The 24,473-nt window shown below is 34.5% G+C and overlaps 2 protein-coding genes and 1 pseudogene across 2 annotated transcripts; 1 reads left to right on the top strand and 2 right to left on the bottom strand.

The window, feature by feature from the left end:
• Positions 1–11,026: 11,026 nt before the first annotated feature.
• Positions 11,027–11,976, bottom strand: LOC133189639 (uncharacterized). Its single transcript, XM_061325042.1, has 3 exons — positions 11,896–11,976; positions 11,253–11,718; positions 11,027–11,103 (listed from the first exon to the last, which is right to left on the bottom strand). The coding sequence occupies exons 1-3, from the start codon at positions 11,944–11,946 to the stop codon at positions 11,027–11,029; spliced, it is 594 nt and encodes a 197-aa protein (XP_061181026.1). The 5' UTR covers positions 11,947–11,976.
• Positions 11,975–16,511, bottom strand: LOC133189638 (uncharacterized; annotated as a pseudogene).
• Positions 16,512–21,066: 4,555 nt separating this feature from the next.
• LOC133189784 (probable G-protein coupled receptor B0563.6) lies at positions 21,067–22,127 on the top strand. Its single transcript, XM_061325184.1, has one exon. It carries the CDS (start codon positions 21,067–21,069, stop codon positions 22,120–22,122), a length of 1,056 nt encoding a protein of 351 aa, XP_061181168.1. The 3' UTR covers positions 22,123–22,127.
• Positions 22,128–24,473: the final 2,346 nt, after the last annotated feature.

The following is a 24,473-nucleotide window of genomic DNA, read 5'->3' as shown; positions in this document are numbered from 1 at the left end:
CAAGTAGCTATTAATGAATCTTTCTTCTGTATTACATGTAGATCTATTTTCTGGAAAGTATCAGAATTATAATTGATGACTGTAAGTTCTGGTTAACTGCAAGATGTACAGGTAATGTCTTAATAAAAGGATGTCCTTCTTCTAGGTTACATATAGCTCTAATTGATTCGGTGCTGAGAGTCTCTGGAAGCATAGAAAGGGCATCAACATCTGCATTTGCCTTGCCGGGCTTGTAAGTTATGGTGAATTGGTATGCAGAAAGTGCAGCAACCCATCTGTGTCCAGTTGCGTCAAGCTTGGCCGAGGTCAGAACAGATGTCAGTGGATTATTGTCTGCAAAGACAGAAAATGTTTGACCCATGAGGTAGTCTGAAAATGTCTCCGTTATTGCCCATTTAAGAGCTAAAATCTCCAACTTATGTGTGGGATAGTTTCCCTCAGACTGACAAACCTCTGCTAGCATATGCAATGAGTTGTATCCATCGTGCTCCTGGTAAGGAACGGCTTCAAGTTCTGTTCCACAGACATCTGTGTGAAGTTTAAAAGGCTTAGTAAAACCAGGATATGCAAGTATAGGTGGAGTTATGAGTTTGTCCTTTAATATTTTGAAAGCTTCTGCTTGCTGCTCACCCCATTTCCACTTTGGAGACTGTTCTTTTCTGTTCCGAGTCTTCTTTCCAGTAGCCATGATATCTATTAGTGGACGATCATAAACGCCATTTACCAAGAATGAAATCCGAGAGTTTCGAATTTTGAAAAGGAGAAAAAGCGCCAGACACTGCTTTGTCATTTTCTTAACAAGAAGTGCTACAACTATCTCTTTTCATATTTGGCGCTTTTTCTTCTTTTCAGAATTCGAAACTCTCGGATTTCATTCTTGGTAAATGTAAAGCTTTGAGACAAACCGAGCGACACTACGTCACGTGACATACTTTCGTTTTCTGCAGAAGCCAAGGAGTTGTCGATTTTGGATGTTAACGCGAGAAATTGACTAAGATTGTAAATGTAGACGAACAAAGAATAAAACCGCAAGTAAGACCTTCAAGAAAAAAACATTTATTAAGGGATATGAACTGGCTTGTATGTCTAGTTTAACAATTTAAGCGAGAAAATAGCGGATGAAGCGAGGTGGTATCCAAAATGGCGTCCTCCCTTGTGTTTTTTTCTCTCCGAGGTACTAATTTTCTAACTGATTTATTTTCTCTACACAAGCCCCTGTGGTTAAATCCCACACAGCAATATATAAACAATTCACTGATCGCAATGCACTTGTCAATGTGACGTCATATCGGAAAATTTGACGCAGTTTGTATGCAGTGAGAGGCGGATCATGTTATATTTATACAATGAAAAATGTATTTTGTAATAAAATATAAATTGTAGATATATAAGAGGCCATTAACTTGGATGCGATGTCTGTTTTATGATTTTATTCATATACTTCCCGTACATTCCCTAGACAAGCGATACTGTCGTATATTTGTATGCAGATTCATTGAAGGGTAATAGAAGGGTCGTAATAAATCGATATATATTGCAAGGGCATAACCTCAATGAATTATGACAAGCTTTTACACATAAACTCAAGAAGTATGAAGATATTTAAAAAGTGCTGCGAACCTGTTGAAATCTTGCAAATGTTTTAATTATATCTATATTAAATGTACTTGACCAGCAAAATATTCAACATACGGTCTAACATATGTAACTTAAGCAATTAGACAGTAGAATCTATATAGGTTCGCAGCACTTTTCACAAACTACAAAGAGTGTTGAAAATAATTATATGTTAAACTTAGATTTTTAACTTGGTTATGCCCTTGCAATACAAGAATTTAGAGATGATCTCAATACCTCAGGTATATTTGCTAAAATCACGTGACTGCCACATCACGTGACAAGTTTTAATAAGAAATCTAATCGTCCTCAACATTTAGTTTTCAACCACATTGCATTTGTCCGATATTAGTAAAGTCCTAAAAAGAAATGCCCATCCTTGTAAAGAATGTATTTTCTATCTTAAAAAATTCGCCGATATTTCCATTTGGCACCTTAACTGTGCTGCGCGGTTCTGGAAGACTTTCACTCTGAAGTGAGCTGGTCTTACAGGCGTGTTGATAGCCTTGCCTGTCCCCTGTAGTGAACGCTTGTCATAGGTATTCTTTGTATTATTTGATTTTCCTCTCGTTTCCATTTTAAAGGTATCCAATGCAGCGAACACAATTTAGAATGTCTCTTAAATACCTACGAACGTATGTTGTCAAAATTCAGGTATACGGAATAAGAATCCTAACAAGAAACACCAAAAACAGACCAAACACCTGACAGAATTTTTAAGCGACCATCTGAGTGGGTGTCATGTGATCTCTCTCCTAAATTTTACAATTTTTCTGCCAGTGACCCCGAACTGTTTAAAATGACCTTGGATGAAGGTCATGAAAAATATTATGAATAACAATCTTTGTTCCAAGGTTAAGCTTCCAATAATCCTCCATTACTTAAAGCAAATATACGAATTCTTTTACATTTTTGGCCAGTGACCTTGAACTTCCCGGACTTACTTTGATCGAGGTCTATCCATCCAAACCCACAGGTTTTGGACAAATCGTCATATTAGTTTCAGCTTCCAAAGATTCTCTATTACAAAGTTATAGCCGGACAAGAATTTTAATACTTTTTTTCCCTGCCAGTGACCTTGAGCTTGCCGGAATCACTCAGTCAAGGCTAGGAAACATCCTCGGGCCATACTAAATAAACAATCTTAGTTCCAATTATGAGCTTCCAATGATTTCCTATTATTAGCTCAGACAAGAAATTAATACATTTAATGCTAGTGACTTTGAACGACGGAGTTACCTTTGGTCAATATCATTTCTGGTCATAAGCAATCATTGTACCAATTATGAGCTTCAATTTATTCTTTTCTACTAAGTTTTAGCTTGGACAAGATTTTATATTTTTGGTGCCAGTGACCCTGAACATTCGGGAATGACCTGGAGTTAAGATGAAGACGCTCTCTGAGGTCATAAACAGTCTTTGTAACAATTGTGAGATTTCAATGATTCTCTATTACAAATTTATGGGAACTGATTGCGTGGCAAGAAAAACGAAAGAACAAGGTGATTCTTATATAACCCCCCCCCCCTTCTGATTAGCCTGCTAAATGACCAGGAGCAGAGACGAATATTTTTTTTAATAAAAATATGTATTTTCACTACATGATCAATAGAGCCCCACTCTAACACCAAAACCCCTACCCAAGGGGCCATGATTTTCACAATTTAGGTAAAGACACCCTTGCTCATCATAACCATGCACTTAGTTCGTCAACGAAAGAAGATTTTTCAAAAGACTAATGCCTTTTTATTCTTAGCACCAGAACCCATGATCCTGGGGCCTTGAAATTCATAATACATGTAGCCATGCACTATGATTTCTTAGTAATCAGGGGGAGAGAAAAAGAGAGTTAATGCATTTTCACTAAGTAATCAATAGAGTCCCACCCTAGCATCAGAACCCTTGACCCAAGGACCATGAATATCATAATCTTGGTGGAGGGCTCAATGCTCATTATAACCATGCTAACAATTTGAATGCTTGGTGTTTAGAAGTAAAGAAGAACTTTTTCGAAAATTGCATTAATTGATATGGCTTGGGTTCACTCCAGGCCCCAGGTGGGCAGGGACCATGATATTCACAATTTATATCCCCCTTTGCCCATTAAAGTGGTTGATATTGGTTCAGCTGTTCTAGAGAAAAAGCTGAAAGTGTTCAAATGTAAACAGACGGCTGACTACGCGACGGACAAATTAAAACAGATCGCAATAGGTCGCCTGAGTGATTCGAGTGACTCAGGTGACTTAAAAGGGGTAGTGCACTGCAGTACCTACTTCTGTGCTTGTTGGTCTTAAAATATACTGAGAATATTTTAACAAACTTTCTCTTGAAAAAATATTTTTTTTAAAAATTGTCAATACAAAAATGGAATAGTATCATTGATTTTCTTTGTCAACATTTGCATCAAAATTTATTTGCCGCACTTGCGAGCTAGGGTCTTCTACTATCGAATGAACACATTACAGCAGCAGTTCTTTAAACAGATAAATAACGAATTTATTTTGTTTCAAACGTTATATTTGCATGTGTATTTTTTAAAGGGTCTGATGCACTCAACGCATCCGTTCCAGAGATCTTGATTTCAAAACTTAAGTAAATCAAATTCTTGTCTGAAACATCTTTAAAACAATCTGTTAGGCCATTTTTCTTTTGAGACAAAAGATTGGGTGTTGAAAACATAGTATTAAAAATTTTATGTCAGGCCAGCATCAGGTTCAGATTCTAAAAGAACAGAGAAATAAATTTAACTGATTCGTAAATTTGATTAATTAATTTGTCGTTAAAAGGTGTTTTCCTTATCTGCTTATTTTCTTCATCAACGGAAAGAACAAAATATCTATTGTATTGATTTTTACTGTATATATTGAACAACATACTGAATTTGCACGATAATTTAGAAACTTTAATGACTTGGTGTTTTGAAATATTGTTTCTGTAGCAAATATACATTTTTGAACCAGAACAGAATATTAATTTTGAAATTCTGAAAAACAATTTGATTGATTTTTTTCGTATATGGTGCGTCGCAATAATGAAGCACTGCTCGGCTTCGCATTATCGACATAAGAAGAGCCAAGAGCAGGCCGGTAATCGTTGTAGAAAACTTTGGAGTGTATCGGAATATTAAACAAGTATTCCCTTAAGGCTGTGGTCAGGAAGCAGAATTCTCAAAATGTGTTTTCCAGTCAACCCTTTAATGATATGGAACATAAAAAAAAAGTCAATAATCAAATACACTTAGTTCGAATTAGTTTTACCCAAAATACTACAGTAAATTCACTTATTTTCGTGTAGTCAAATAATCCTGGTTTGGAGAATAGATATGTAGGGACTATAAACAGACAATATAATACACTACATATTCACCGGATTTGAAGCCGTATTCACCGAAGGGTCAGTGCGCGTGCGAAGGCGATTGAACCCCCCCCCCCCTATATATATATATATATATATATATATATATATATATATATAATCGAAATATTTACAAATCGGGGGCACATAAAAATAAAATGGAAATATGAAAAGGAAGAAGAAAGTGTAACAAATTTATTGACGTATGCATATTCCATGTGTTCTTATGCTTTGGATAAATAATCAGGCGAAGTTTAAGCGAGGTGAGGCAGACGACGAGAAAAGAGTTGCAAGCCTTCTCTCTTTTTGTGTATCAGTCGAAAACGATATATTTAAGCTTATAGAAACAAAAGAGTTACATTATTGATAACATATAGTGCATATTAGAATACAAAAATAGGAAAAAGGTGACTCGAACCCAGATTTAAAAAAAAAAAAAATGGAAAAAGGGGGTGTGTCCATACCCCAAGTGCCTGTGGTAAAGATAGGGACATCGTAGAGAACAAGATATTACTCAAAACAAAATTACCTATAAATGAAGTGGACTAATTTTACAGAGTTCAAGTTTTTATAGAATTATATCGTGTCTCCACTTACAAAGTTTTGTGCAGTTTGGCATTGAATGTGTATGTGCAAGTAACTAACTTTTTGGATCGCATGCACCTCTAATCGACAGCACAAGACAAGATCGCGCAACAAGTCAGGCAAGTTCCTAACATAAATGCGGTGTACTGCTGTATCAAACGCACACTTGATAATACCTCATATTCAGCATGTAGTCTCCCGCGTGGTGCAGTGGTTATAGCGTTTGCTTTCGAGTCGCGGAGTAAGGAATTATCCTTACGTCGCGGGTTCGAATCCACTGCAGGACGTGGAGACCGGTCCTTCGGATGAGACCGTATAAACCGAGGTCCCTGTACATCCCTCACTGCTAAATGGCCCCAAGTGCCGAGTATAGGTCAAAATTTGCAGCATTACCGAAACCTCTCACGTTATTGTTCTAAAGTTTTTGCCGAAAATAAGAATGAGAACTCCTCCCTCCCCTTCCAAAAAACAGTAATAGGGTTTTTGACTTTTGTCGATTGGCCAGTTGGTATTTTTTTCATGGTTAAACGCATTCATTCCTCCTTTTTTGCTTGTCAATTAGCCCCCTCCCCTTTAAAAACGATGCCACATGTCTATTCCGAGAGCTTAAAGCTTATTTACTTTATGTTTTATAGCATCCAAGATAAGACCCTAAAGACAACCTACTACAAGGGCTGAAAAAATAAAAGCAAGAAAACTTCAATTAAATATAAATCCATTCATTTTTTCAGTTAAATGTTCACCTTTAAATCAAATCATACGCACAAAAGCCCAAAATTAAAACAAAAACTTTATACCGGTTGTCATAAAAATGACATCATCATTCAAATGTTCTGATTTCCTAATTCAATTTTTTCATGGAAAAATATATTCCTTTGCAAAATCAAGGTAGTAAATGCTAAGTATATTACATTATTTCACGTATCCTATACTATCTGTAGATCTGTATTTCGCTGGTCTGAAAAATTTGGGATGGTCGACCGGTGCCACCCATTAAAAAAAAAGAGTATATTTATTGGCTCAATATTTCTCCGCATATTAAAGCTGTCTTTTCAAAATATTACTAACTGTGTGTACCTAGCATATTCTTTTACTACTTCCACAACAAAACATTCCCCCAAACCGTTGTTAATAGTCCCCTAGGGCAGGAAATTGAGACAATCGAAAATTTCGCCTATTTATATCAGCCCGGTCCTTCGGATAAGACCGTATAAACCGAGGTCCCGTGTCGCAGTAGGTGCTGGCACGAAAAAGATCCCTCACTGCTCAATGGCCGTAAGTGCCGAGTATAGGTCAAAATTTGCAGCTCTCCACCGGCAAGTGGTGGCGTCTCCATATGAGTGAAAAATTTTCGAGAGGGACGTTAAACAACAAACAAACAAAACAGTCTGGGCATTTTGGGTGGCAAGATAATTCGATCCAACGCGCTTTGTGCATGACTTGTACATGCAGTGTTGTTATGGAAGTAGTAAAAGAATATGCTAGGAACACACGGTTAGTAATATTTTTAAATATACGGAGAAATAAACGAAAAAAAGCGCACTTCTCTATGCTCAATTAATAAAGACGTTTTCAATGGGCGGTCATTTTTGATTTAAACCTATTACGTACTATGTGGTGATGAAAATTTGCCTTTACAGATAAATACAAATGTAACAGTATTTTTGCTGCTGTTCATAAATTTATTGACGAAACATGTAGACTTTCTTAGTTGATATGTTAAATTTTATTTGTATCATTTGTATTATGTATCTTTAATTTGCATGACATATTGTATTATATTTGGAGAGGAACTAGTACAAAAGTTATTTTAGAACTTGTTTCCAATCCTTTTGATTTAAAAAAATATGTTGAAAACAAAACTGTCACTCTCGGGTCGTCCATCCCAATTTTTTCAGACCAGCTGTAGCTGCAGAACTATAGCTCTCTGGTTGAGAAAATTCGGACAGATAAACCAGAAGGCTACAGATCCAAGCATTGTTAAGCCCTTTGATTTACGCCGCCGCTTTTTTGTCGCTCGCTTCGGGTATTATTTCTTGTATTTTATGTGTTCCCCCACCTCACAGTTTGTATCCTATAATTTATCATTTATTTTACTCCAATTCTTAATTGATTTACCTTTCAACAGTTCCAAATGGCCCTATGTAGTCTAAATATCATTTTAAAAATTTCCCATCCCGAGTTTTCAAAAGAACATCCATTTGCCGAAAAAATGTGAATAAAAAATCTGGAGGTTCAAATATCGTGTACATTCATTTGTCTATAATGAAAGCAATATGTATGTTAGAAAAATGAGATTTATAAAATCGGGCATGTTATTTTAGCATTTATTTAAACCAACATGGGAGTGAGGAGCTCGGAAAGCAATTTTTTGAAACTGATTTTTCAAGACCACATACGGCCGTTTGGGACCGTTGAAAGGTAAATAAAGTGTCAGGACTGGGAGTAAAATATAGAATTTATTATCGGATACCAGTGGAACGCATAAAATACAAGGAATAATATCCGAAGCGAGCGACAAATAAGCGGTGGTGTAAATCGAAAGTTTTTTTTTTTTTTTTTTTTTTTTTTTACAATGCTTGGATCTGTAGCTCTCTGGTTTATCTGTCCGAATTTTCTCAACCAAAGAGCTGCAGCAAGATTAGTCCGAAATATCTGACGTTTTCCAGGCTTTTTTACGATTTTGATATTTGACGTGCCTGGAAAACGTCAGAACCGGCGCCATTACGAAAACTGGAAATTCGCCGCCTCCAACTGGAGGCGGCGTTCTCGGCTCGATTTTAAATACTCGACAGTCAAAGATGTTGTGTTAACTCGTAACTAAATAATCAAACGATGATTCTAGTACTCACTTATATCACTTTTATAAACCTTGTCATCAAATAAACAGTTTGTAGAACATATTTTATCGAACTGTTGAGATTTGTTTTGATTTTGTGCATTTTGAAATCTCGCGAGACTACAGGGTGTTTCCTAGAGCACATCTAAAAATAGATAACGCGTCATGGCTGCTTCAGCAGGTAAAATTTTGCGGCATAAAGGATACAATTTTGGTATTCGGGAAGATCAGTTGAAAGTTATAACAAGTATTTTGGTGTTGAAAGACACGTTTGCTATATTTCCCACAGGTTTTGGGAAAAGTTTGACCTACATCTTACCACCTCTCATATTAAATGAGGTAACTTAACGTTAGGCTAGATATAAATTCATTAAACATTGGAGAGACTGACCAACCAATATAAGTCTTTTTTTCATGAAATCACTTAAGTAATTCATCAGCCTATCTAAATTTTACAAGAATTAACCATAAGATGGTGCTAAAATTTGATTCTGAAGAAAAGGGGGGGTGCTAATTAATTTTGCCCACATAAGGACAGAATAGTCTGAAATATCTTAGTTTTTCCTGGCTTTTTCAACAATTTTATTATTTTGATGTGCCAGAATATCTCCAAGGTAACCAAGATTTTTTCTTTATAATCTGCACCCCTCTCATCCCCTTCAGAATCAAATGGCTGCCCTAATCATATTAGTTTTACCTAAATGTATGTAACTACATGTATATAAATATTATAGACTCAACCAGAAATTCATCACTTTTCCTTGGTCATAAGCCCTTTGACTTCTTTAATTGAGGATCAATTACAAAACTTAAATGAACATGATATTAAAGCAACTCCCATATATGGAAATTCAACACCAATGCACATGAAAGGTACATGTATTTAGAAAAAATAAAAAATAAAAAAAAAATGCAAAAAAGTGAAGGTATAATTTTTTTTAACATTACATTTGTGGTAATAATCATATTATTGTAAACTTTTTCTGCAATAAACATGATAAATAATCAAAACTTAACTTTCAATTGCAAATTATTTCATTCTCATCATAATCATATTAATAATATAAACTCTTTATACAATAAATTATTATGGCAAGTGAGTTAATAAATCCCAAATATTAAAATGATAAGGCACAGTTTTATTATATATAGATATTAAAGAAGGTAAAAGTGTAGTTGTTCTGGCCACCCCAGAGGCTGTTTTGTTGAAGCAGTGGCGATCCGTTATTTTGGAAGCAAGACAAAATATCTGCATGGTTGCCTATGATGAAGCCCACTGCATATCAGAATGGTAAATACCTCATCTAAAAACCCGCCATCCACAACTAAAGGGGGGGGGGGTGTACTTCATTATTTATGATGTACCACATTATCTTATGATATACTACATCAAATAAAATGTAAATTACATTCATCCATATGTGATATTCTATCTGATCAGATATTAATTGGGATACAAAATCAACAGTATAACACCTCCCTGAACTGGTATAAACAAGAGGCCCATGGACCACATCACTCATCTGAGCACTTTGGCTAGGAAAAAATTTGATCCCCCCTTTTCAGTTTTGGCCCCACCCTACCCCCGGGAGTCATGACTTGAACAAACTTAAATCTACTCTACCTGAGAATGCTTCCTTATAAATATGACTAAACATGGCTTTGCTGTTCTTGAAAAGAAAATTTTCAAAGATTTTTCCTATGTATTCCTATCTAAAACTTTAATCCCCCATTATGGTCAAACCTTACCCCCAGGGGTCATGACTTGAACAAACATGAATTTACACTTTGTAAAGAAGTTATCACATAAGTTTCAACTTTATTGGTCCAGTGCTTCTTGAGAAGAAGATTTTTAAAAGATAGGAAGTAGCCCTTCATTTGAACAAACTTGAATTCCTCTCACCTATTAGTATTATACGGACTGTCAAATTTCGATCAGTAAGGAGACCTAAAAAAATCAATTTCGTCTGTGTATTGCAATGAGAATCATAGTAGCATTTATTAAATTTATTATTGTACTTTTAAAAACTTCAATAAATTTCAAAGATATTTAGATACATAGTAAATTTAAAATTCAGGAGACTGGACTTCAGAGAGGAGTATTGCAAGATTGGATTACTTCAGAGCATTATTGAGGCTCCAGTTCTTGCTCTATCTGCCACAGTCACAAAAGAAATAAAGAAAGACATTGACAGTGTACTGGGGCTTTCCAATAATACTGTTGTAATTGCTACTTTGCCTGACAGGTATAACTTTCATCACACGTACATTGTACTAAGACATGAAACATACATACAAACATACATTGTATATGTTTTTAAACAAATGAAACTGAGAACACTCCTGCAGTAGCATTGGTCATGGTCGCAATTAAGAATAACCTTATTTCAGACCCAACTTTTTGATTGACATTCGCAAGTCTACTGAAAAATTTGAAGAGGAGCTTCAATGGGTACAAGAAGCAGTTGAAAAGTATGGTAAAGACTGCAAGAAGATAATAATCTATGTTAACTCTATATCAGCTTGTGAAGGGATCTATATATGGCTACATTCTACTCTTTGTGAGAATGCTTACAGTGGGGATGTTTCTCTCAAAAACCGACTGGTAGATTGTACCATGCCAGCACTGATTTAGAGTCTAAAGCAAGGATTATGGAATCCTTTCGTAAGCCAGGAGGTACTGTCAGGGTGTTGATTGCGATGGTCGCCTGTGGAATGGGCATGGATCAACTGAGTAAATATGAATCATGAAATACTTTATCTGTTGGTGTAAGAGAGTGTATATGTTGACAATGACCCTACTGAATAAGCAAGTAAATACATAGTGTAACTGAACTTAAAGGATGAAATAACTCACCTTCAGGGACATCTTCTGATGACATACCAATACAGTCAATGTGAAACCATTGCCCTTTTCTACACTTTGTGTATGAACAAAATAGCATCATCTCTCCTATGTCCATTTTGCAAGAGCAGTATTGAAAGTCCTCTTGTGCTGGTTCACTATCAAGTATTTCCTTTGTGTTCGGTTTCTCATAAACCATGTTGACAATGTCAGCTGACAATGACAGCAGGAAATTTCGTCGTTCACTTGCAGTACATGGAAGTGCTTCAGGGGTCGCATCAACTGAGTGAACACCCAGGACGTCCATTGCTGCAACAACTGTAAATCCTTTGGTGGCAAAGTGGAGGAGCTCAGTGGCTTTATTAAAACACTCCATGATGTTGCCCGACACTCCCTTATGGTCAGAGTACTGTTTGATGTTGTACAAGGTTCCCTTCTCACGATGACTCTCAAACTTGAACAATTCATCATATGTGTCCTAAAATATGCGGAATTATTATCAATGTAAATGTAACTCAATTACTGAAATCTTGCACCCAAAATACAATGCTTTTGACATAAATGTTTGTCTTCATTAGATACTAATTTCTTAAAAATAAATTCCATTAAAATAACTGATCAAATATAAATGAATCGTAACATTTACCAGATTTACCTGCATGAACATTAATCTCCTGTGCCATTCTTGAATGGCTGGTTCAATCATCTCCAGTCTGGCCCATTGATTCCCTCCATTAATGCGCACGTTCACAACTCAAGCCATCACAGTACAGGACAAATGGTAGAGGTCTTCCGTTTTTATCTTGTGGGGCATATTGACCATAATTATCAAGTATCTGTATCATTTCAGCTGTTTTGGTCTCGTCAAACTGGAGAATCCCAAGTGGAACCTAAAAATAATGTAAATTCAAATGATCATTTTTTTTTATTTTGTCATTGCACTGTTCTGCAAATGTAGTGAAAGCACCTTCCTGTATAAATTCAATAAGTTCAAACTTACAATTTCACTTTTAACACTTGATTCTTTCATGTAAGGATGAAGGATTTTCCACTGACTAGAATCATTAAATTCTGCAAAACAAGCCATGTGAGCAGCAAGAATTCTGGCCACCATGTATGAAAGTTCTAGCTTCATGTCCTTCTGATCACTCTCGCTAGGAAGATAGGCTGTGTCAGGAATGTTCATGATGTCATCAGCTGTAGGAGTCTTGTTACTGAGTCCATATACTGGTATCCTATCCCTGGTTGCAAATGCCTGTACCATATTAAACATTTTGTTCTGTTTCCCTCGTACATGATGTCTTACTCCTACCTTCTGGTTCACATTGTCAAAAGTAATGTCAAAGAAGAATGACTGTGTGACACTTGGTGTAGGAATTATAAAACTGGAATTTGAAATGAAAACAAATTTGTCAGGATGAAAAACAATTTTTTGTACATGGAAACAATATAAGAAGCATGCTATTGCAAACAGGTGATAACATTTACATAAATATTTTTTTTTACCTTTGCTCTCATCACTATCTGTATTGCTCAGTGATTCTGCCATATCAGACAGTGATTCTGTACTTTCAGATGTGACAGTACTGTCAGATGAAAGGGAATCTATTTCTGACAAGTCATTATCATTATCCTCATCATCCTCCTCCCAATCATCCTCGATTTCCTGTGGTACATCAATCTCAGATGTGCAAACAGGTTGATTAACACCTACAGCTGGAACTTGCTGATCTGCATAATAAAATATTTTTGTTAAAAAATGTTTTTTATCAAAATATTATCATAAATACTTGATTTTCATTATTGTAAAGATGCCAGTTAAATTGTAATTTTACCATTACACACCTATCTGTAAAGAAGTAATCCTATCCCTCCAGTCAAGGACCTTGTCATACTCCTGTATGAAGGTATCTATGGAATCCCGTGTGGCTGAAATCCCAAGGCACCATCCTAGTTTGCTAAATGCATCAAACACCTGGAAAATACACAAAGTTTCTAAAAATACATCTTATGATATCTTACAGACTTTGAGGCCATGCATGCTTAAAATTGTATGTATTCAGTTCAAGAGATTCATATTTTCTCAAGTTCAAATTTATACTGGGACTATCCTTCTTTAAGGAAGCTCTAAACACTGCATACTAAAGAGTTCTACTTATTGGGTAGTTTTATGCAATTAGAGTGATCTGCCCTTAGAAGAAAGATAGAAAAATTAATTATTTACAGCTAATAACACAATTTGTAATAGATTAAAATATTCTAAGCATTATATTAGACCAAGAATAAGTAACTGAATTCATTATTTCCATTAATTTTCCCAATGTCAGTAAACAACAGTGATTTCTGCTCATGAATAGTCCATTGTCTTTGAACATTTTTATTGCAGAAATAAGGCAGGTACCCTATGTTGAAAATGAATTAAATAGACTCAGTATGCACATCTTTATCTGATATATTTTTCTCCCAGTCCAAAAAGCACTTTTTGTTAGTGTTTAGAGCTTCCTTGATTAATAAAGGAAAAAAAGCAATGCATTGTATTTGTACAGCAGAAACCTTATCAATACGAGTCTTTTTTTAAGCTATGAGGAGTTATAATACAAAATTTTGGTGAAAAAGCTCAAGGACTTTTTCAGATTTTGTTTGGAAACAAAAATGTTACACTCAGATAAATGGACGGACAGTCAGACCCAAATTAATATCCCCGACTTACAACACAAGCAGGGGACAATAAAAAAAATCTGTACTTATTACACTTAGAAACAGCCTACCTTCCTCTTACAACCACCTAGCCACATGACCAGTGAATTCATTTTCTGAATCACAGCACCTCTGCCTGTTCTATTATGCATTATCAAGCTCAGTATGGTTCCTGCGAGTGGGACAAGGGATACAGTTGTGGATCCTCGCTTTTTCGACACACTGCTATGATACCGCTTTCTAGTTAGAGATGAGATGATGATATCCATAAGTGATGGGCAAAGTTTCTTCATTTGATCTATGTACTGTGTCCAGGAAAATCCCATCACATTCTGAGAGTAAATATCATAAATAATGTAATATATTAAATGACTACCATATTCAGTTTACTTTAACAGTATTAGTACTCTTTCAATTGCACTCTCCTAGCAAATTAAAGATACCAATTTGGCCGAGCAAAAAATGTGTGTGTGTGGTTATCCAATCGAACCTTATTTTATGCCTTAATCAAAATATTTTCCTTTTTTTTTTTTCATTGTAAAATTGGGAAATCGTATGTCTGTACATTTTTCTTCAACCATGAAATTTTATGGGTCACTTTTTAGTGGCCATTTTTAAAACTGTCAGGTAGACTGTGAAAAAAAAAAGATATAGTATGGCTAGGAGAGAGAACTTCAAGCTATCTTTTATTGACTTTTAAAAAAATCATATTTGAAACTTATGCCTTTGGTAAGGAAAATAATAATTAAAAAAAAAATTGCAAACAGATTTTCTACCATCAATTTGGGAATAAAAGATGTCAAGAATAATTGTTAGTTTACATTGATCTTTTTTTTAAATCATTAGTTACAGCCTACCTCTAATGAAATTGGCTGGTATTTATACAGTTCCTTTGAGCATGTCATCACCTCATTCCGTACTGTGTCACATAACAGAGACAATGCAGCTTTTCTCGCATGAATATGCTTGAATAAACTCCTGAATCCACTCCTGTATTTTCCTTTTGATAGAGAAACTACTGCTCTTCCAATAGGGGTGTTGTTAACTGTTACTGGAATCTGCTTGTGACCAAAATAAAAAAAAAATATTTTACCAATAGCATTTATTACAAAGTACATTATATGCTTTACCTATGATTTTTTTTCAATTTCATGTACACATGTATTTAATATGCATATGTAAAGGACTGGAGAAATTTCATGGCTGAAGTACATTTCCATTTACCAGTTACTCTCAATTTTGTATCTGTCTTTTTTTTCACATATGTGTAAAAACAGTTACTTATAACCAATAATTTTACCGTCTCTGTAGAAGATTTATGGGAAATCTTCTGGGGTGAAAAAAGCGCCCTGTTGATCTTTGGAGATACTCTGTCTCTTTACAACTTTTTTCTAGAAACAGGGGTTGAAATCTTTCTTTTCCCTCCACATCTGCATAGGCCTGCTTCTTCTCAGGCAGTGATGCCAGTAGATTTGTCCATTGATAGCACAGGAAAGTACTTCTTCCTGGGGTCAGGGATAATTTAAAGTGGTCTTCCAAGACTCCAGCTACACTTTAAAATTAAAATTTCTTATTGTTAATATTTATTTCGGAATAAAATTTAGTTCATTTACAAAAGATCACTTCAATGTTATATAGCATGGAGTTTAAAAAAAAAAATTAATTTGTTCCAATCAATGAATTTAGACTATATACACACATGAATTAATCCATTTCTTATACATCTAACATTTTATTTCTAGTCAATACATGTTGTATGTAGAGATAGGAGGAACCTTTTCATAGATATAAATTGACACACATATAGGGTCAGTAACTAAATGAATATTAATTTTGAAATGAGCCTTTTTCGAGGATAATGTACTCTCCTGAATGTCAAATCTTTTGTAATTCTGAATCTGCATCCTTTGTTTCCCATAAAAATATAATAACACTCAAGAACTATCTTAAAACTTGATGATCATTATATTACTTTTTAATAAATTTTGCTTTATAGCTTCAATTAGCTATATTGTTTGATTTAGCAAAATACCTTGTTTTGGGTTTTTGGTAAACATGCATTTCTTTTCGTATGTTCTAAAAGTCACAGTGCATTGGAAGTTTTTTTTTTTTCTTTCAAATTTGAGCTCTTTTAAAAATAAATGCATGAAAAAATCATCACTCAGTCTTGGATGAAATTATAAAGGAGGTCAAGGTATTTTGAATAGCTGAATAAAGCTATATAAAAATAATAAACTAAAATCAAGAGACTGCACTACATCCAATATATATTTAATGCATTCTGTACCTAATAATTCATTATCTCAATTGTAAACAATCTCATTCTTGATTTTATCACTTGCTTGACGTTTTAAAATTTTATCAGTTAGTGTGCATTTCTTTATTTAAAATCTCTAAGCATCTATATTATGTTTTTTCCCCATTTCATAATATCGTGCAGATGATTCAATGTTGTTGTCTTGTATTAACATACCTCACACCCTTTTTCGTTTTTGTGTGAATAGAGGTTCGCTGAAACCCTTTCGCTTTTCTCGAAAACTCCTCCCCGCAACATTCACACTTTGTATCTTCCATGGTGTGGCTTTCTTTTATTGCACCTCAGATCTCGCGCTCTTCTGCCATTCCTCTGTCACTTTGAAGAATTCCCTCGACTTCCGGCGAGATTTGAGTCACGTGACTCGTTAACTCAAATAACAGCGAAAATACGGTTGACTATATTTGTGTGCTTCTATTATAAAAAATTGGAGTGGTATTTTATTTTAAGTGATATAAGTGAGTACTAGAATCATCGTTTGATTACTTAGTTATGAGTTAAACAACATCTTTGACTGTCGAGTATTTAAAATCGAGCCGAGAACGCCGCCTCCAGTTGGAGGCGGCGAATTTCCAGTTTTCGTAATGGCGCCGGTTCTGACGTTTTCCAGGCACGTCAAATATCAAAATCGTAAAAAAGCCTGGAAAACGTCAGATATTTCGGACTACAGCAAGATCTGCAGCTAATTCTAGACAAACGGACTGATAAAAAAATGACAGAATTCAAAATGTGTCAATTTAAAAAGGCCTGCGAGGATCTAGAAGAGGGGCTGCCGGTATTTTCAGAGGTGTATAAGTAACGAAAAAAATATCTTGGAACCTGCCCTGTCACGTGACTATCTAGAACTAAACACATAACGCGTTGTATAGAATAATTATAATGAGGTTTAATAATATCAATTATTACATGGACTTTGCCTCAGTGAGAGCTGCTAAACTTAAGAAACAAGCTTCCTGCTACATGTATTAAAGGCAATAATAGAGACCTGTCGTCAGCGAGGGTTGATAATTGTGATAATGTACAAACAATGCATTTAAACACTTTACAAATATTAATGCTTATACAATTTTAGATATTCTTTTTTATACACGAAACTGATTTTTATAGTGAAATCTTAATGTACGTAATTTAAGTTGTTTTTTTTTTATTATAACAGTGTACATTTAAATGTGTATACATATATTTTTAATTAAAAATCCGTCGGATACCATAAAAAAATGCTATAGTTAACTATAGTTTACTATAGTTAACTATAGTGATAACTTTGACACTATGAAAACTATAGTAAACTATAGTGATAACTTTGACACTTTCATTTACTATAGTGATCACCATGACACTATAGTGATAACTATGAAAACTTTGATTTACTATGGTGAAAACTATGATTTATTATAGTTATAATTTTGAAAACTTTGATTTATTATAGTGATAACTATGACACTATTGTGATCACTTTGAAAACTTTGATTCATTATAGTGATAACTTTGAAACTTTGATTTACTATAGTTAACTATAGTAAACAATAGTTAACTATAGTATTTTTCATTAGGGTAGGGCGGTGTCCCAAGTAAAGAATTCGGCGCACCACGGTTCCGCAAATTGATATTGCCTTTCATCAAAAAAAGTTACAATTTCGCAAATATTTTACAATTCTGCAAGATCATTGTATTTATATTTTATATATTATTTACAAAGAATGTCAAGTTTGTCTTTGTCTTTTTATCACAGGTTAATTGCAGAAAGGTCGTGCTTAGGTACAATAATAGAGCTTTATATATTATTCTGCAGAAAAGTTAAAATGATTTTTTTTTCAAAATTTGCATAGATGTAATACGTTCCAAGGATTACAACAAAGCCTCTGGATTTCGAAATGAGTATGTTCACTGGGGACCACCACAGAAATCTAAAACATTCCAAAGGAAAATGCATTTAAATTAACTCGATATCCAGTCGTGCGAGTTTACGTACTTGAAATCTCTGCTTAATGGAGGCAAAATTCGCACATTAAATCCAGTTTTGAAATCTTTCCGAAGCTGTTAACGTTATCTGTAGATTCAGCCTTCAGGAAAGTCTTCTTTCTCTGTTATTATTTGCCGCTTTTTCCCGTATTTTTAGCACGACCCTGTGTAAATTAGGACTGACGTTGGTCCCCTTTCCTTTATGTATATAGGAGATGGATCACTGTTCGTTATCTTCACATTTTACACACAGATCACGTAAACTCAAGCATATAGTGTGTAACCGTCCTCTGTGAATGTGACTAAAAAATACTGCCGACTTGGCGTTATGCAATTAAGAATCAATCAATCAATCAATCAGTAATGTCGGTAGACCAATCTGGTACAATCCCCGCTTCTAATCTGTCCACGTTAATTTTACTTTTGATCCTACTTTATTCTCTTGTTTGTATTCAGCAACACTTGCATATTGAATTCCTCGTTTTCATTACACTTTCATTTATTAACAACTGAAACTATTCACATTTTATTCTGTGTTCGTAGTATTGCAATTCACGAGCAAGGCTGAAAACTTGTATTTTTTTTTTCAAATAACAAGAACACGCTGCATGATGTCAAACAATTTTAATGCATGAAGACTAATGGGATAAAGCGGCTTTATTAAAATCAGAATACAACTGACTTGATTGCACATAATTATACTTTCAATTATTTACACCTGGGACCATTCACATTTTAATCTGCGTTTGCGTTGCAATTCAAAAGCAAGACTAAAAGCTTGTAAACCCCCCCCCCCCCCCAAAGTACAAGAAAGCGCTGATGTCTTTTCTGAAACAATAATATTAATGCACGGAGACTAATGTGATGAAGGCAGAATACTTCCAATTTGAAAACAATTTTTTTCCAACATTAACATCGCAAACCGACACGACTGTCTTTTTAAGTTTTGGGAGGGGAGGGGAGGGGGTGGGTCGAACGCAGTCCCTTTAGGCCTGTCTACTTCTGTTCGCATGACTAGGTAGTCAAAGTATTAAAAGGAAGCAAAACTAAATCCAATGAATAATTTTCTGGAGCAAATACCGTACCAACATTTTCACATAAAACTTCAAATTAGCCTCCATGTTAAAGTAAAGTTAAGATTTTTTTAAAATGTAAGAACAAGAAATTAAACAGTTTTTACTCTCCGAAGCAGGCATCCCACTTGATTTCAGAATTGCTTAAAGATGACCATGTAGATTGTTTCATGTTTATTAAATACTTTTATCGACAGAATGGAGAGGACTTGAGAATGTCAACGCTGCAAAGTATTCGTTACTTTAGTATTATATGCAATATGTACTTTTCTGAACATTTCTCTCCTGTGTGTTATAGATTCCTAAGTGTGTTGAAAGCTTCGGAATTTATTATACCATAACATTATAAGCAAGTCTGAAGGATAAGTAATAATCACAAACGTGTGCAACGAAGTTCACGTTCAACAATATCGGCTGCTTCCTCAAGTGTGGGTTGTAATATTTAAATAAGCATATGTTCAAAGAAGCTATGTTTTTATTTTAATCTATTATCATGAAATCAATAAATGTAAGTAAGTGTTGGATGTTCATCGTGTCACAAAACGGACGGCTGTATAGACAGTTTTTCATAACGCGATGACAAGTGTTATTCTATTTGTTAGCACAGAAGTCCGTATTATGACACGACGAACGTCCAAAATTAACAGTTAAATATACTTAATTATACGAAGAAGCACTGGATAAGCCCTCCAAGACAAAACTTCCTAAAAGGAAGTCGATAAATAGATGAAGTATTATAATAATCCAGAAAATTCCCATTACAGTATATTCAATTATATCTAAAGTGAATACAATTAAGTGTTGATTAAGGTCCCGTCATCACTACACATGCTGTGGACTGTCAAATCGAGGAAAGAGACATGAAAGAGAACATTTTTTTTTACCGAATCTAACAGCCATTATTTGATTTTAATTTTACAAAAATTAACTCTCCTAAAAAGTCTAGCACACATCACCATGACACATATTTCTCCAAGGATACGGTCATAAGACATGGGGTAGTATCGAGATTATTTAAAAGCAATAGGTATGGAATACAATTTTAGATCTAAGTTAAAAGATCAATTAACAGAGCCTCCTAGGAAATAAACCATTATGCTGATTACAATATGATATAAAGAAATTGCGCTAGAGGATAAATGCGGCGTTTAAATGAGCAATTTCTTAAATTGCGACCTGATTATTTAAATAAATCAGATGTTTATATGAAATATGTTTTGAAAGAAAAAAAAAGAAAACTAACATATTCGCATTTGATTGAAAGTAACTGCTTTTTAATATGTTCTTCCTTTATTAGGAAAATGTTATCATGAATTTACACTCGAAAATTTTGAAGTTCAATTTTCTTTATTCATTTTACGTACTATAAAGAACACTTATTTGTTGAATGTACCTGAGGATATATGTGTCCTTTAATTTTCATAATGAAATTCCAATATTTGTTTAGTTTAATGCTAATGAGGACCAGCATTGCCTGTTTCAGCCAATCACAATATCTCGGCTCTTCAATAAAGAATTGTTTTATTACTCCCACAATCATACTAAGCTTTTTTTCATTTACGACGACTTTCTGGTAAGAAATGCTTTTCCTTACATAACATAATTTGTTAACAATGGAATTTTTTTCTTTGTGTGAGGATTTGGGGTATAGGAAGTGTAAAAATAGATTATATGTTTTCATTTTTACAGTTAAATTTCTGGTAGAATTATAGAAAATGGTGAGATAGAGAGGGAAATTTAACTTTTTTCTCTCTTTTAGATTTTGATTCTGCAGTTAAAGATGCATTTCCCAAATAATACCTTTTCCGAGTTTAATCACACGACTGGTCGGATTGAATCGAATCAAGGATATGCAGCGGAATTTTTTGGAACTGTTTGTACAAAATACGTGGCACCTTCAATTTGTGTTTTCGGAATTATTGGAAATTCTTTCAGCCTGGTAGTCTTGATGCGGAAATCTCTTAAGCAATCCCCATACATCAATTTGAAGGCTCTGACCATAGTTAATTTATTGGCTTTGCTCGTATCGTTTCCTTATATGATACGAGGGGAAAATTCGACAGAATACGCATGGCTTTGGTACAACATTTACATTTTCATCCCTCTCGTCAGCTTGCTAACTGCAACAAGTATTTGGATTGTTGTTCTCTTGACTGTTGAGCGCTTTCTATACGTTAAATATCCACTTCGTACAAGAGGACAGTGTGGACCAAAAGGAACTGTAATTCGAATATTGTCTATATTATTTGTAGCTCTCCTCATGTCTCTGCACAAATTTTTTCAGTATGAATTAGACCCTATTAAAAATAAATATATAGAAACTGCATTTAAACAAAGTATAATGTCATTTATCATTGAAATCGCCCTAATGGTGATTATACATTTCATTCCGTTGATTGTTCTTGCGATTATAAACATTGTGTTAGTGAGAACAGTGCGTCAGGCCCGAAACCGGAGGTTAATGTTGAACCTGCGCAACAACCAGGAGGGAGGATGGCAGAAGGATGAGCGGCGCTTCACCGTCACACTTGCCAGCATAGTGATTCTGAACATCTGTTTTATCGGACCAACCACCATCACAGACATTCTGTATCTAAGCAAACTTGGTGGACAAAGTGATAATTTAATCACGACCATTGTTTTCATGCGTCATATTTCAAATGTGTTGCTATGGTTTTGCCTGTCGTTTAATTTTGTATTGTACTGTACTTTTAACAAGCGATTTTTCCAAGCAATGAAAGAAATATTACAGTTTCACAGATTTCGACGAAATCGTTTCCACTCGGTGAAATCGTCGGAGATGACATTCCTACGCTCAACAAACTTTGACAGCTGATTCTTTCGGAGGTAGCCATCATCACATCTTTGACAATTCAAATATGTTGATATATTTATTGACGTTCATGAATGTCTACATTTTTTGATACAAACTTACATATCACTTGTGTCACTTTTCATCACAATGTAGGCATTTTTTCAGCACAAGCTGCAGATATTTTTGATTGCTCAACGTCAGATTTTTAAATGTTTCATTTCAGTAATATTGTAATCCAAAAATTTTCAAATAAAACTTATGTCCGAGAAGCTACTTTATCTTCATAAAAAACGCAAGTAATGCAATCACACAGGTACTGTATAGAATTTTTCGGGAACTCTTTACGTAGGTTTAATGGTATTAAACAGGTTATACTCTGGTTAGTTTAACCCACCACGTCAATCATCATTTTTTGATTTCGTCAAATCAATAATTTTATAAATATTCATACATTTCCTATGCAAAATGTTGATAAAAGAGACCTAGATAATTTTTACCATGAAATATATGGAGATAACGAACAGTATTCAAGCTCAAAATTCCATTATACAATACAAAATAGGAGCAGAGCAAACACGGACCTCCAAACATCAGAGGTGGGATCAGGTGCCATGGAGGAGTGGGCATCCCCTGCCGACCGGTCACACCCGCTGTGTGCTCCTTGTCATGATCGGGAAATAACGGAAAAATCCGTCGACAATTCAGTGTGTACCATAGGATTTCTTCATAATCCATTTAATTCAATGCATTTCCTACGCAAAATGTTGATAAAAGGGACCTAGATAATTTTTATCATAGGATTTCTCCAAAACCTATTTAATTCATATCGTTTAAATATATTAAATTATGTATCATATACAATATTACATAAAAAATTATTTTCTTAATTTTTATTGGCTGAAAGGACGTCACGTGTTATGCGTCATTTTCTGATACGACTCGCTGTTCGACTGCACCAAAGTTACGTAGAACGTGAAGGCATAATCTAAGAAGTATGTTTTACCATTGTGACGTAATAGCAGCCAAGTCTGTTCAATTAAAACTGTGTCAGATTATTAACTTTGCGTGATTTTATAATATAACTATAATGGCGACATTATTCGGGCGGTTGGGCGCACGGTTATTTCAAACACTGTGATATTCTTGTTTCATCAACTTGTTTTTCAATAACTTACCTCGTTTTAGAAATTGCTTATACGTAGAATATGCTCTTGCGTATCGAATCAACTGAGGGATATAAACCCCGTATGCAGGTGATGACGGTATATTGCTGCATAAGTAAGGGAAGCTGACGATTGAAAAGTAACTATTGTTAATTGATAATACGTGGTATATATATCTAAATGTCGAGTTTGATGCCACAGCAAGGGTTTTCTTCTTCTCATGTAGAAGTTTTTGAATAAATTCTGCTTCATATAAATACAAAAATAGGTCTGCTAATAAGGGGGCACAATTGGTACCCATGGGAATTCCAACAAATTGTTGGAAGACCTGCTCTCTCAAAACTACATAGATATTGTCAATCAAAAACTCAGACATCTTTTTTTAATATCAACTTCAGAGTACTTGTCAGTACAATATGTTTTTTTAAAAAATAATTTTGCAAATTATCAATGACAAGAGAAGTATATTTACAAGTTCCATTTTTATTGAAAAAGCAGCTGTCTATCATGTCAAGAAGTCTGGACTTACAATGGTTCTCTACATACATTTCGACACGATGGATATGTTGCTAGAAACTGTCATCGCTTTACATGTGTGTATGTGTGTGTTTTTTGGTCCATTTAATATGACATTTAACAATTCTAAGTTATTTTATGCCATGAATCGAGGTACAAAAAGGAGACAAAGTACTATATCCAACATGACATCTAATATACGGAATAAAGACTAACAAAAAACTGAGAGTAAACCTCATATTAAATTTCGATTGAATGGTTGATAACTGGGCTACATTTGTGGACTACAATGCTAATCTAAAAAGGAAAGGACAAAAAAGAAGTAACATTCTATAATTAAAGACATTAAAAGACATATTAAAGACACCAGTATCTATTAAAAACAGAAAATTTATGATTGACTAATGTATTATGGATCTTTATATTGTATCTAAATCAGACCACAGAACATTAACTGGCAAGTTTGGAATTATGCAGCTTACATCATTTCCATTTGTTACAGTCAAAACATTTATGGATACACAATGAAAGGGCGGGTACAATTCGACGAGGACGTAAGAGAAAACATTGGATTGAAAAAAAGAGGAAAATTGACAAATTGTCCAAAGTCGAAAATCCTATTTCGTGCGTAATGAGTTTATCAATACATTACCAAATTATCATTTTTTAACGATACTACAACAAAAAGAGGTG

This window comes from Saccostrea echinata, unplaced genomic scaffold (assembly GCF_033153115.1).
Source record: "Saccostrea echinata isolate AGI-Se365-2 ecotype Australia unplaced genomic scaffold, CSIRO_AGI_Sech_v1 ptg000019l, whole genome shotgun sequence".
NCBI classification, from domain to species: domain Eukaryota; kingdom Metazoa; phylum Mollusca; class Bivalvia; order Ostreida; family Ostreidae; genus Saccostrea; species Saccostrea echinata.
The sequence above is the reverse complement of the archived record's forward strand: the minus strand, read 5'-3'. Positions and strand labels throughout refer to the sequence as shown.

Excerpts from the sequence above, each read along its gene's own strand:
- LOC133189784 (XM_061325184.1), top strand. The coding sequence starts at position 21,067 with ATGCATTTCCCAAATAATACCTTTTCCGAGTTTAATCACACGACTGGT.
- LOC133189639 (XM_061325042.1), bottom strand. The coding sequence starts at position 11,946 with ATGATTGAACCAGCCATTCAAGAATGGCACAGGAGATTAATGTTCATG. Across the intron at positions 11,719-11,895 it reads GGAGATTAATGTTCATGCAG|GACACATATGATGAATTGTT; the intron begins GTAAATCTGGTA and ends CGCATATTTTAG. Across the intron at positions 11,104-11,252 it reads ATCAGAAGATGTCCCTGAAG|GCGACCATCGCAATCAACAC; the intron begins GTGAGTTATTTC and ends CCCATTCCACAG.